Source organism: Pleuronectes platessa, chromosome 4 (assembly GCF_947347685.1).
Source record: "Pleuronectes platessa chromosome 4, fPlePla1.1, whole genome shotgun sequence".
Taxonomy (NCBI): domain Eukaryota; kingdom Metazoa; phylum Chordata; class Actinopteri; order Pleuronectiformes; family Pleuronectidae; genus Pleuronectes; species Pleuronectes platessa.
The window spans coordinates 25,183,927-25,197,704 of NC_070629.1; the positions used below are offsets into that span (position 1 = coordinate 25,183,927).

Here is a 13,778-nt window from a genome sequence, read left to right on the forward strand (position 1 = left end):
ACAAAGCAGATTAAATCCTCTAAACATCTAACTGTCTTCTTCATTCATTTTCATATCTCACAGCCGAGTGTGTCTCACAGCCTTGTTCAAGGAAGTGGACAATGTTGTGTAAGTAAATATAGAGGAAAGTTCAGCCCTCCGTCCTCAGATGACACACAGTAACCTTCCTTGCAGACAGGAAGGTCAGTGAATCATGCCACCCAGTCACACCACATCCGACCCCTCGCTGCCACATTCTTGGGCACGTGCCCCCAGTGGAGGTTGTGAATGATTGGTGAGCGGATTCACCAGTGCCAGTAATACGCAGACATTTTTTTCTTTTATATGCCATAGGTAATAAATATATGTGACCCAGTGGGTGCCTTTATGAAAAATTCAAAATAAAAGAGCTTTATTAATGGTGAGGACACAATTTATTAATATTTATATTTACTGCAATGTCAGTCAATCATTTTAGTTATAATCTATTAATAAGAACTTAAGGTTATTATATCATGGGAGTCTTCTCGAGCATGTTGCTTCTGTCTTTTATACTCTCATCAGGTAGCCCCTCCAATGGTCAACGATTAATAGATCAAAGTTAATCAATCTCTGAAATTAAACAATAAAGCATTAGAACCATAATAAGTCTGCAGTTGGTGAATGGATTTTCTTGCAGCACAAGGACTAAGTCGACTGGAGATGTTTCCCTCATGAAATCAAGAGCTAAAAAGAGAAAAGAAGAAGAATTTCCACAACCTGGCACCTTAAAAGTTGTTCTTATCTATGGCTTATCATAATACCCACAAAGTATCAGTAAATGATGTATTAAATATTGACAGAACAAATTTGTTTTGCCTAAAACATTTGATTATGTTGTACTTTATCAGAGTGGTACCTTAAAATGTTAGATAGTCTGTTGGTTAAGTAAATAAAGATCTTTTAATAATTATAAAAGAACAAACAGATTCTTCCTGATAAATTCACAATTTTTTTTTTAAAGTGTGTCTTGTAAAATACACATTTACTAACAAGAGACAAGAATATTACTGCTGTAAATAAATGCGGTTATTTAATTTAACATATATCTGTATTTTAACGTGATTAATATGTAAATAAATGTTTGTATGATTTTGTATTGTTTCTTTCTTTTTAAGGAATTATCAAATCATTTCAAATTGAGACATATAATCTTTATTTGCAGTTGTATCAAACATAATGTCTTTATTATTTACAACTCGTGTTTTTTGAGGCGAGTTTATTGTTCAGGAAATGGAATTATGATTTAAATGTTTTGGATTAACGACACCAATCGTGTATATTCAGTTGCGCTCATGAGATTAAACACGTAAAAGTGTCTTAGCTGACAGATACATTAGAGTTCACATGACGCCATTATCCTGGAGGCCAGGTCATCTGTCTCCCTCCCAGGACGTGGATGTGAAGGTGGTAAACTGACTGAGCACCGTGCTTCCCGTCGTTGATCACTGTGGAGGGCAGAGACAGGCACAGAATTCAATATGGAAGTAATCAAACTGTGACTTCATATAAAAGACTTTAGGCGTGTTACTGTTAACTCACCCACTCTGTATCCTTCCTTCAGGGATTCTTGCTTTGCCACATTTTTGGCAACGACCAACAAATGTCCTAAAAGCTGGAAGTTGGGATAAGGGAAAGGAAACGTATCACATGTGAGCGCCATGTTTCTGTGAGCGTAGCCCCCCCGACCCCTGAAACTCCCCTCCCAAAAGAGAATCATCATCTGTAGAGAATGAACAGTCAAAGGGAATAACTCACCTCAGCATCATCATCTTTGGCTTCACTTATTCTGGGAATAGGGACCCTGGGAATGACCAGGAAATGAACAGGGGCCTGTGGCGTGATGTCCCTGAATGCCAAACACTGATGAAAATACAAAGAAACATATATTGAGTGTTACAGTTAAATTAATACTTTTTGCCACGATAATAGGCATTTTAAAGTTTGAGCACCTAACCAAGGATGTACTTAGTAAGCCCCTCATTGGGGAACTATCACAGCATCATTTTTAACCCACTCCTCCTGTTCATCACTTCAAGTTCTGAGATTTGTTTCTATTTTGTCTTGCATTCACAGCAGGTTTAGGAATCTACCAACAGATGTTCTATGATGTTAAAGTCAGCAAGTGAGAACCGATCGAAAAGCTTCAGCTTGTGTTAGTTTATGTAGTTTTAAAGTTTGCTCTGGTTCGCTGTGCTGCTGTGGAAGAAAAGTCTCTTTCCAGTTTCACTTCCTTGACATTTGCATCCAGATGTTTCTGATATTTTAGTGGAATTCATTTTTGCCATCTATCTCAGCAAAGTCTCCTGTGTCAGTGTTTGCCACATTAACCCAGATCAGATGATTTCCACCCACTTGCTGAACAGACAAAACAAAGACAAACAAACTTTTCAGACTTCAGCCATGGACTTTTGTAAAAAAAACGTTGCTGGTAAAGTTTCCCTTTACCGACGGTGCACGACCGCCACCACAACTTTGCCTATCTGCCGGGGAGCATGTTTTTTTTTGTCCTCTTCATCTTGTCTCCTCTTAGATCACCTCAACTTCCCTAGAGACATTTCACACAGTCAACATTTTTTTGTCCTTTCACAGCCTCCCCCGCTTCATAGGCATTGATTGGAGGAGCCCATGGTTGTTTTCCCCGAAAACTTTGTAAGGCACTTTATCTGTCTGTAAATATCAATGAGCTATTAATTTGTAATGACAATTCTTCACCTGCATTATACATTTGAAAGAATCAAATACGATTTAGTACCTTCATGAATTAAAAGGTAATAACACATGAATATTTGCCCTTATGCTCATTTTTAATGTCTGTTTACTTCTTTAAAAATCAATAAAATATGTACATTTCTTAACTTTATCAGCACGTGTGTGCTAATTTATCTGTAAACTCCACGTGGAACAGACCGACAGAGATAACGGGACAAACAACGTGATGTTGTGATGTTTACCTTCTCATCCTCGTATATAATATCTGCAGGGATGCTTCTGTCAATCACTTTGGAGAAGATGGTGGGAGCCGGGGAGCCGTACCTCCTGCTGGCCTCCTCCGCCAGGCGCACCTCCTCACTCTTGGAGCACAGTGGTCTCTGGGGGGGGTCAGTCAAACAGGACATAGACATGTTAAAGGGATAGTTCACCCAAACATCAAAGTTCACTCATCATCTACTCACCACTGTGCCGATGGAGGAGTGGGTAAATTGTTTTAATCCCAAAATCACTGGAGTCTCGGGAGTAAACTGCAGTAACGCCAAATTAAATTCAATTACAGTAAATGGGGACCACTTCTTCAAATGTAAAAAGAAACCAGAAACATAAGATAAAATGCTTCACTGCTCCTCCTGTTGTGTCCTCCAAGTGTCCGTAAGCCCCAACATTTAAATTTGACCCGAAACAAGGTCACTTACACAACGTGTTTTTAACCTCAATGTTCGCTGTGATCCAAACGCACACACGGCTCCAGAGGAGGATATCAGACATGAGTGTAAATGAAGCCATTTAAAGTCAAATTTGAATGTCGGGGCTTATGGACACTAGGATGACACCACAAAAGCAGAATGGAGCCATTTTCATTATTTTATTACATTTTAATAAATGGTCACCATTGACTTCAGCCGTACTGGATGTGGCTGCACTGCTGTTCACCCCCTGGACCTCCAGCTGTGTCGTGTGGACTCAAACGCTCCATCTGCACAGTGGGGAGTAGATACTGACTGAATTTTCATTTTTGGGGTGAACCATCCCTTTAAAGCTCTGAGCTAATGACTGATGCTAACGTGCTAACAACAACCTGCAGGGGGCCACGATGAACCAAACCTCTCGGTGCTGACTGGCAGCACCGCAGCCGGAGGGACAGATGTTGTCCACGTGTCCTGCAGCGGCCGCACACAGTAACACGCTCATGAGGAGCAGCCTGCTGTTGGTTTGAGGAGCAGATACCTGACAAGCTCCGGGGACACGCTGCAGGCGGCCCAGGAGGACACTTCCGGTCCCGACGAGCCGCGTCCGTGAAATCTGACGTAAACTGATCATAACTCGATCATCAGCTGCTGAAGTTTGAAGGTGGGAATATTGATCTCGTTGTTAAGAACACGTGAGAAGTTCAGGAAGCTGTATCATCACAACGCTGAGCAGACACGTGACCCTGACGATGCCTTCACGGACCCACCGGTGATGTTGACATGGAACATTAAAGTGAACGCGACACAGTTGACATTAGACTTTATAGATATTATTTCTAGCTCCATTTTATTTTTAGCTCAATTACGTTCGCTATGCTTAATTTCATTCTACTTAAATGTGCAAAACTTGAGATTATTTTGTCTATTTTAAATGTATGTGTCCTCTGTATTTTATACTTTGTATGTTCTGCTCAGCTGCTGCTGGTTACAACGTTAATTTGACGGTACAACTTCAAATTTCAGTAAATTAAAGTAATATTTCAACATCTCCAAATTACGATGTTTTGGGGTTTGTTTTAAGGAGGCATGTTTCGGCTGCAAGAGGCGTTCAAGAGCATCAACAACAGTCACATGTGTTAATATCATCAGCTGCATCTGTAAATAAATCATATACATGTTGTTTATATGTTTTAAACAGAATTAAACGTGTATGATTAGTTTGATGTTCATCTGTGTATGGGAATCGATCTTTAAACACTGTTGAATGTATTCATAGAATGACTTTCCGTCCATTAGGGGGCGCTGGTGTAAAATAACCTGCAGGTTAATGTGTCAACGCGACAGTAGAAGAAGAAGCAGCAACATGGCGGCCCGCACGTCGCTGCCCTTGCTGTTCGCTAAGAAACTTCCTCCGTTCAGAATCAAACACAAGCTCGTCCATACCGAGGCTGCGGCGAAGGAGCCCGCGTACCCGCCTATCGTGCCCTCTCTCACGGCTAAAAGCAAAGCGGCTCGGCTGCGGCAGATCGAGGAGCGGGTGGAGAAGATCCGCGCGGCCCCGGTGGAGGAGAAACTCGTCCTCACCACTCGCATCCAGCGGAAGAAATTCGTGGTTTACCCGCAAACCTTCGCCCGGAACGCGGACAGATGGTACCAGCACTTCACCAAGACCGCGTACATCCCGGGTCTGCCCGAGAAATTCGCCCTGGACGCGGAGGCGAGCCCCGGGGAGGAGGGCTCGACCTCGGCCGCTGATACGAGCTCGGTGCCGGGGATGGAGGATGAGGCTTTCGCTGACATCCGCGCCTTGGTCACCCGAGTGATCTTACATGAGCACTGGCACCTGAAGAAACCCAAAGCTTTCCTGTACCGAAAGCAGGAGATGATGGTGGGACCTTTTCTGAGGAGCCTGGTGACCGAGCTCACCTACAGCCTGGCCCGACACAACCCGCTGCTGCTGCTCTCCAGCCTGGGTATGGATCTCACAGACTATAGTGTATATATGGATGTGTGTATTTGTATACCTGTGGTGTGGAAGAAATACTCACGTCTATCCCTGAACCATGTGTGTCTACATCTCTGGGATGTTGCAGCTTGTATAAATATAAATACACCTCCAGGAATCATTCAAGTCTTGTTATTTCCAGAGCTGCAACCATTAGTCAATGAATCAATAAATCAAACTACGTTGATGCTTGAATATCAGTTTTAGAAATTCTTAATCAAATATGTAAAATCTTTGCTTCTTCTTTTTCAAATGTGAGGAGTTGATGCTTTAAAGCACGACACACTGAATGTTTCTAAACAGTTGGTCGGACCCAACAAGACATTTGAGGAAGTTACCACCAGATCCAGATTTTTATTTTGATCTGCACCAAATTAAACACCCTCATAAATATCATTTTTTTCAAAGAGTTCCACATGCTATTCTCTGATAAACTAATGAGTGTGTAAAAACGTCTTGTAAAGTTAAAGGAAGTAAAAACAAACCTTTAATGGGTTCTTCCTGGACTCAAACTGCCTTCTTTCACCAAGTTTCTATGAAATCTCTCCAGTAGTATTTGCGTTATCTTGCTTACAAACAAATGGAACGGGGGTGAAAACATAACCTACTTGGTGCAGATTCTAACCATTACTTACAGTTCTAGCATATATTTATATAAAGTACTAATGCAAAACTTGCTATTTAAAAATGATCTACATTATAATGTAGTTTTCTTTTTTCAGACATTAATCCCCAAGTGAACTTCTATTGGAGGAGAGGACAGAGACTCATCCCCAGGGGGCACCGGAGTGGCCGGCCAGAACCGACCAGGTTCCAGATCGATGACCAGCCACAGTGTCAGATTAGGATCAATCAGCAGCTGCCACAGGTACTAACACTTTATATAGTTAAAACCGAGAAACACATTTAAAAACATGGATACAGTAGGTTTTCTGACAGTTACTGAGGCAACTGGGCAAAAGAAATCCATTAACACAAGGACACAGATCCTTGAAACAGAAGAACACTCATCATTTCTGCTTTTTCCATTCCTCTCAGTTCACCCCACTGGAGGCGTCCTATGCAGCTGAGGTCCCAGAGGTCAAATATGCTCCCAACCTGATGCCTATGTTCAGAAGACAGTACGACAACAATATCTTCACAGGTAACCACTCACTTTCTATCCGTGTACGACCTCATCAAGGTCAGAGCTGGAAAAAGACAATATAGTGAACATTTTTTGTGCTTTGTTCATATACTTATTAAAGAAAAACACTCAGAAGCTTCTATGTGTCGTCCAACCGGGGTCTTGGTTCCCTAATATCCTAAAACTAATATTTCCATAGCAGACATCTTAACAGCAGTCGGGTAGCTCTCATAAAACATCGTAGGAGGTCAATCTTAAACAAGAGTAGATTATCGAGTGTCTCCCAAACTGGTGAAGAGGCTTAAAAATCAAGGTTGTTGCCGGGGGGTCCTGGTTTGTGAACATGCGTGTTGGCTTCCAGTTACATGTCATGGATGGCATACAAGTTGAAATTGTCATTATTCAGTTACCTCTGACTGCCACAAGATGGCGCCAGCCTGCAACCTCCAAAGTGTCCATATTATGGTTCATGCAGATGTGTAGAAGAACCTGCTGTCCTTTCCCCACTTGAATAGTATATGAGATTATTGTTTTCCTGTTTTGGATGATACTTTTACTGGAACCAAAGAATGGTTCAATATTTTTGCACTGGTGTAATATAGTTTAATAATACCGGCAACTGCAGTTTTGTTACCAGCACTCTCTATTCCAGGTTAAGTGCTGTCCTGTTTCTGTAAACCCAAAACAGTAACAAACCAAACTTCTGTTAACAATTACTGATCATATTGATCTCATCTTCCTGCTCCTGTTAACAGGTGCGAAGCTACCAGACCCAGCCTGCTACGGTCACACTCAGTTCCACTTGGTTCCTGACAGATATCACAGAGACCGGATGGCTCGGCAGAAGCAGTCGGACCAGGTGGAGGTCTTCCTCAGAGCCAACGCACTCGCCAGCCTCTTCGCCTGGACAGGAGCTCAAGCCATGTACCAGGGTGAGATTGAGAGTCTTTAAAAAAGTTTTTACGTATGTGTAGAGGAACCGCTGCTGATCAAACCTCCTTCCCCCCCTCTGTAGGTTTCTGGAACTACGAGGATGTCGCAAGGCCTTTCACGTCCCAGGCTGTGATCACCGACGGCCACTTCTTCTCCTTCTTCTGCTACCAGCTCAATACAGTGGCTCTCTCTGTGGAGACGGACGTCAACAACCCCAGGAAAAATCTTTTGTGGGGTACAGAGAGTCTGCGGCTGTACGAGGGCGTGGAGGACGGAAAGGTGGTGGGCCTGAACGACGGCGTCATAAAGCTGCTGGTTAACTTCCTCATGAACCGGCCGTAGACTTGTTCAGATGTCCGTCTCCTCTTCTGATTGTTTGCTTCTGTCGCCTGATGAAGAAAAACATATTTATTTTCTCCAAGGCCATGAAAGATCCAAGAAATCCAGAGAAACCTTGGCAGACATGTGCACGTCTTGTTGGACTGTATTTAAAAAAACCACACACATCTGTTTTAATCTGTGCAAACAGGTTTATGAGTTTGAACAAATGTGCAGATTATTTATGCAAAAATAAAATGATACTTTATAATCAGGAGTCTTGTGTTTATCTGTACAAACTTCTACAATTTGATACATTTTTCATTGCATAACTATATTAATGACACTACTTGTCAAAACCCTATTGCTCACCTTTTACTGACTTTATTAATTCAGAAGAATTTCATTAAGTTTTTCACAGTGATACAACTCAACTCAGACAAGAGATCCAGTTAATTCACTTCTTTCTAACTCCACATCCCAGATTTCTTTCTAATCTTAAACTTAAAGTCTCCAGCCAAGTCTGACTAAAGAAAAAAAGTTAAAAAACTTCATGCAACTAATTTCACTTTGTAAAATCAGTTCACACCAGTTAATGTCTTTTGTGGGCAGTAACTGAAACAAACGGTGATTTGTGTAGTTTTAATTTGCTTGTTGACATAAACATGTGACACCTTCAACATTGACAAAAACACACAACTAAAGTCGTGAAAATGATACACAAACATCTGCATATATGATGAAATATCTTGATATACATGTAATGAGACTAACACAGTGTATGTAGACAGTGTCGCACACATAAAACATAACACAAAGTCACTGGGAGCAAAATTTGAATGGCTCATTGGTTCAGAGGCACTGCTCACAAACCCCATTCATAGCACAGGCAAAGACGTGTTGAGGATTTCCTTGACAGAGAAGCAACAAAGGCGGAGTGAGGTGAGAAGTCACCGACATGAACTCCGGTCTCTACAGGAAGTGACGGTTTACAGGGTTGATGCTGTCTATTGGAAATTTAAAAAGAAACACATCCTCCAGCACGACAGGATGCAAACAGGAAACTGTGAACTGTGGAGATTATTGCATTTTGTCTGTTGAAATATTTAGATTTTTATTTGGGACACAAAAATAATTCTTTAATATTGCATTGGAGCTCTACCATTCACATGTGAAAATAAGCAAAAGCAGAATCTGTTGACTTGCAGCCTCCAGAGAGTTTAAACCTTTCGCTGTCTCATCGAAGAACTTTCCTCTGGTCCGTTATCTTCTGCCTGCGTCCTGGTGAGGGCATCAGAAGTAACATGATTAAAACCACAAGTAGACACATTCAACTTGAAGATATCTCTCTGATGAGTATACAAGTGACTTATTAATGTAATATTCAGATAATACAATCAGAGAGATTTGGGAAAATCACCTTAATTACAATTTGCTCATCTTTAGCTTTTTAATTCTTTCTAGAGACCTCATCTCTCCCCTGTTTGACAACTTACAACTTAATCTACTTTGATTATTTATAAACGACTTAATTCAATTTACAGCTAAAGACTTCTCATGATAAAACATTTTATCAACTTACACACAGAGTTTGATAAGCGGTTGATGTCTGTGACACACTCAGAACAAATGTGATATGATGATAGTGAAGGTTGTGTGTTTCTACTCGTGAAGAAAGCCTTAATAAATGTTGGTGAACCATAAGTAAGTCTTTGGGTTGTGCGTGTTCTAATAAATCATCAGGTTTATAATTATGAATGAACCATCAGCAAAAATCAATCACTTATAGATGTTAGTAAATCATGGTCTGTCGTTTTAACTGCTAAGAAGCTTAAAGAGTTTCTAAAAGGATTTAATTTCAGATGCAGCTTTTGTTCAAGCTGTTTCCAAAATAAATCTAAGAGCTAAAAAGACGACTTTCATGAGGAGGATTTTCCACAATCTGATAACCAAAGAGTTGTTTTTATTAATGGCTTATAACTCTTCTATAACTTTTTTATGAAGACTTATCCCGGAAATACCATAATAATTATCTCAGAAAAACAGAGCTTTATTTGTTTGTCTTCACGTGAATGCAATACGCTTCCCTGCTCTTATATATTAGATAAGTAATATTTTGTATTTATAACAACTATTTCAACTTTATAAATAGCATCTTATGAGAAAGTGGTATAGACAATCTATCAGCAGTCACACAGTACTCACAGTGTGTTTGATTGTTCCGCATTTGTCCCATTTTCTAAGAAAAAGACAGATAATTAATTTCAGATTAAAAAACATCACAGTGTCCAGTACTGACCAAAAACAACTCCTGTGTTCCTTTGTGTCTGATTTACCTCCTGAGCACTTTTTCTTTGACTGACTTCTCTCGTAGAGCAGAATGGCGGCGACCAGGACGACCACCTCCACCAGGATGGCGATGAACGGCTTCAGAGGCTCCCACAGGGTGATGACCTGCAGCGGGGGTGGAGGAAGCAGATTTTACAATACAAGTACAACCGTGAAAACAAAATACTCAATTACAAGAAATGTACTGCATTCAAAATCTAAAACAGAAGCATAAAAGTATTGTAATTCAAATGATATTGTTATTCTAAGTATATGTACAAATATCCTCGTACTCCATCTATGTATTTTAAATAAATATTGGTAATATTTTAACACTTTGGGTCTCAAAGAATTATTTCAATAAACCCTTTTGAGAAGTGGCTCAAGTAAGATATTTGAATCATCATGAGTCAAAGTTAAATAGTGTTTATTATAACAGACTATTTCACGTTTTAAAGTTTAAATCTGACAAATACATGGAGTAAAAAGTGTTATAAACCTCTCTGAAATAAAGTGGGCTACAAGTATCAGTCGATATAATTTCCGAATGCTCAAGTCAAGTATAAGTACCTCAAGAGTACACCAAAGCCCGGTACTTTATTACATGTACGGAGTAACGTTCCCCGACTGACCTTCAGCTCCACGTGGCCCATCGTGGTGCCGAGGGCGTACACGGCTTCACAGTGATAGGAGCCGGAGTCGGCCTCGGTCAGGTTGTGAACCACCAGCTTGCTCGTCCAATCTTTGTCTTTGATTTCATACTGATGAGACTCTGCTGCATAAATGATCTGCTCCTATAGGACAAGAGCATCACACAGCTTGTTACCTATCAATCCACTGGGTGAGGTCATAAATAATGTAAACTTTATGTATAAAGAAATCACTTTTAGTTATTGTTATTATCAGATGGTTGATGTATCTGTGTGTAACAGAGCATCATCTCAGGGTTATGGTGGAGAAAATAAAGTTTTTAAATCCACCATAGGAAGAAATGCAGTGTAAGAAATTTATAAAAAATTACCAGTTTTTTAACTTATTTCCCCAGGATTCTTCCACATGGCAAAATTAAGAATGAACAAGGTGTTTCTTTCCTTTATTTACTAGTTAAAAACTAAATAAAACCAACATTTAAATGGTTCTTTGTTAAAGATATAAAACAAAACAGCTCCCTCACTTTATCCGTCCCGTTTGCTTTGTACCAGTTCCAGGAGAGGGGCTTTGGTTTGGTGGCCTCCATCTTACATACGACCACCACTGAATCCCCCACGTAGCTGACTATGGGCTTATCTCGCACCTCGCCCATCTGTGGAGCTGGGGAGAGAAAGAGATGAGAGAATGACGCTGCACCGTCCTCAATGGGAGATTTGATGCAGGTATTTACACTCATAGGAATCATTTGAGAAGGATGGGACTTGTACCTGCCAAAATAAAATCTACTTTTGCTTCATTTCCAAACACACATGAGTAATTTCCGAGGTTTTCTTCACTGACGATCCTGAACCTGTGAAGCACAGAACAGGTGACAGAGGTTTTACACCAAAATATATAACGTTTGATTCAGGATGAAACCTGCAGTAAAGTTATTGGTCTGTAGATTTTTCCACCCAAACACAGGAAGTACTTTCAGGAAGTACTCAAAGATTTGACTTGAGTTAAAGTATAAATAAATAGACAAAAATGTACTCAAGTAAAAGAAAAAAAAGAAAATTAACTTTTCAACTGAATTTAAAGTATTAAGTACTTCCTTTTGAATATACTTAAATAGTAAAGGTAAAGTACTTGCTGATGTACCCTGATCCCAAAAGCAAAGTACAGATATTTGCTTGCGTATGTAGTAGAGTAAAAGTAAAAAAGTACCCTAAAATACATTTGACTTACTTAAAGTAGAGATATATAAATAATGTACTCCAGTACAGTAATTATGAAATATTTCATCAGACACTGAACAAGTGAATAGACTTAAAAAATAAATACAAACTTCAAATTAAAAATAAATTGTCTGAATCTAATGGATAAAATGCTGAACCCACTCACACTCGTCTGAGATGATACTTCTCTTTCTCCAGCGGCACCGCGAGGCGACTGTTCTCGATTTCATCTCCACCTTTTCTCCAGACGCCGGTTACGTTTGGCAGATTGTTCAGGTTCCCGATCCAGACGCACTCCAGCTCCAGATCCACAGGGTTCTCCAGCTCCACCTTCTCAGTGTGACTGTCCCCTGGTTGGAGAGTGGAGGAAAGAGTCTGCTCACTTGGTTCATTCAGAGATGTGAGATGATATCTAACCTCACGTTGTTCACAAACCCTTACTTATATTTACACATCAGGCTGGCATCCAGGCGACAGGTTGCAGACATATCAAATGTTACATGGACACAATGGACTGATGCTTGAGGACAGTTACCTTCAAGGACAACACTTCTTACAGCTGTCGACAGAGGACTGATGGGAACCAGTGGTGGAGGCGTTGGGCCTGATGTCTCTGACAGAAACAGAAATAAAAAACGTGTAAAAAAACATAATCTTTAAATGTCGTAAAGGTCCAGTGTGTCCGATTTAGGTGAAAGGGATCTATTGCCAAACATTTATTATAAAAATAATAAATGTTTGGCAATCAATAGTGTGTTTTTAATTGTACAAACTGTTGTTTTCTTTTCCCTACAATGCTTCCTTTATATTTAAATACTCTATATTTACATCAGGAGAGGCCGCCATGTTGTTTACAGTAGCCCAGACTGGACAAACTAAACATCTTTGAGTTTTTATCACAACTGAGGGCTGCCACAGGTTCCCCTTCATGTCTGGAAGGGAAGGGTGAGGTGAGGGGTGTTCAGCTGCAACATGCAACTTCACCACTAGATGTCACTTAATCCTACACGCTGAACCTTTAATGAATGCATGATTTAAAACAACATGTTCAAACTAGCTGCTTGAGTTGTTTGAACATGGTGATTTCCTTCAGTGTTACTAAATTGATATTTAATTGTCGGTCTTTATACATAAAAGCTAACAGTGCATTGATAAGTAATTGCTCTTGGTGTTAAAGGAGAGTTTTTTCCTGTCCCATCATGATGTGAACGCTCTCTCAGAGGATTATGGGGAGAAATAAAATAAGAAAAGACAGAGACATCACATTTTCACCACCGGCAGCTTCACACTGAATGATGTTGAACATGATGGTGTGGAAATCCAGTGATATAATTTGTTTTCTTCTTCCCAAGGTTACAGAACATTTGGAGGAAAAAGCTTTGAACACAACAACATACACAGTCACAATGGAGCCCAGGTATCATTTACTTGTTTGGGTGGGTCTGCAGGAGATGAGAAGCAGGACGGTCTGAAAAAGGAGCTGCTTCCACGAGGTTGACATGATTATAATCCCTCTGTCCTCCTCCTCTGCCAGCGCCTCACTCACTGGGCCTCCTCTCTCTGCATCGTCTCACCACCCCTCCCCTCCTCCCTCAGTTGCACAAGTGACGCAGCCATGATGTGACTCTGCAGCCTGTGGGTGGCTGACTCCATCCATTATTGAAAGAGGCAGGGTCTATTTCTTGAGGCCGTGCTGCAGAGCGGCCGTGCATGGACAAACTGAAATAAACACAAGTGGACTTTAAATCGAAATGCTGCTTTGTGTGATGAGAATAACA

The 13,778-nt window shown here is 40.5% G+C and overlaps 3 protein-coding genes across 3 annotated transcripts; 1 reads left to right on the forward strand and 2 right to left on the reverse strand.

Moving 5' to 3' along the window:
- Positions 1–1,150: 1,150 nt before the first annotated feature.
- On the reverse strand, positions 1,151–4,172 carry hint2 (histidine triad nucleotide binding protein 2). Its single transcript, XM_053420087.1, has 5 exons — positions 3,961–4,172; positions 2,973–3,110; positions 1,777–1,881; positions 1,561–1,633; positions 1,151–1,466 (listed from the first exon to the last, which is right to left on the reverse strand). Exons 1-5 carry the CDS (start codon positions 4,051–4,053, stop codon positions 1,375–1,377), a joined length of 501 nt encoding a protein of 166 aa, XP_053276062.1. The 5' UTR covers positions 4,054–4,172; the 3' UTR covers positions 1,151–1,374.
- mrps30 (mitochondrial ribosomal protein S30) lies at positions 3,889–8,075 on the forward strand. The gene is made up of 6 exons (XM_053420084.1): positions 3,889–4,191; positions 4,719–5,395; positions 6,150–6,295; positions 6,466–6,571; positions 7,309–7,485; positions 7,569–8,075. Exons 1-6 carry the CDS (start codon positions 4,172–4,174, stop codon positions 7,826–7,828), a joined length of 1,386 nt encoding a protein of 461 aa, XP_053276059.1. The 5' UTR covers positions 3,889–4,171; the 3' UTR covers positions 7,829–8,075.
- A 355-nt stretch (positions 8,076–8,430) lies between these two features.
- emb (embigin) lies at positions 8,431–13,574 on the reverse strand. The gene is made up of 9 exons (XM_053420085.1): positions 13,429–13,574; positions 12,536–12,613; positions 12,167–12,350; positions 11,551–11,633; positions 11,307–11,443; positions 10,765–10,926; positions 10,141–10,258; positions 10,010–10,043; positions 8,431–9,085 (listed from the first exon to the last, which is right to left on the reverse strand). Exons 1-9 carry the CDS (start codon positions 13,499–13,501, stop codon positions 9,025–9,027), a joined length of 930 nt encoding a protein of 309 aa, XP_053276060.1. The 5' UTR covers positions 13,502–13,574; the 3' UTR covers positions 8,431–9,024.
- Positions 13,575–13,778: the final 204 nt, after the last annotated feature.

Excerpts from the sequence above, each read along its gene's own strand:
- mrps30 (XM_053420084.1), top strand. The coding sequence starts at position 4,172 with ATGCCTTCACGGACCCACCG. Across the intron at positions 6,572-7,308 it reads CGACAACAATATCTTCACAG|GTGCGAAGCTACCAGACCCA; the intron begins GTAACCACTCAC and ends TCCTGTTAACAG. Across the intron at positions 7,486-7,568 it reads AGCTCAAGCCATGTACCAGG|GTTTCTGGAACTACGAGGAT; the intron begins GTGAGATTGAGA and ends CCCCCTCTGTAG.
- hint2 (XM_053420087.1), bottom strand. The coding sequence starts at position 4,053 with ATGATCAGTTTACGTCAGATTTCACGGACGCGGCTCGTCGGGACCGGA. Across the intron at positions 1,882-2,972 it reads TTATATACGAGGATGAGAAG|TGTTTGGCATTCAGGGACAT; the intron begins GTAAACATCACA and ends TATTTTCATCAG. Across the intron at positions 1,634-1,776 it reads CCAAAGATGATGATGCTGAG|CTTTTAGGACATTTGTTGGT; the intron begins GTGAGTTATTCC and ends CCCAACTTCCAG.
- emb (XM_053420085.1), bottom strand. The coding sequence starts at position 13,501 with ATGTCAACCTCGTGGAAGCAGCTCCTTTTTCAGACCGTCCTGCTTCTC. Across the intron at positions 10,927-11,306 it reads AAGCAAACGGGACGGATAAA|GAGCAGATCATTTATGCAGC; the intron begins GTGAGGGAGCTG and ends CTTGTCCTATAG. Across the intron at positions 10,044-10,140 it reads AAAGAAAAAGTGCTCAGGAG|AAAATGGGACAAATGCGGAA; the intron begins GTAAATCAGACA and ends TCTTTTTCTTAG.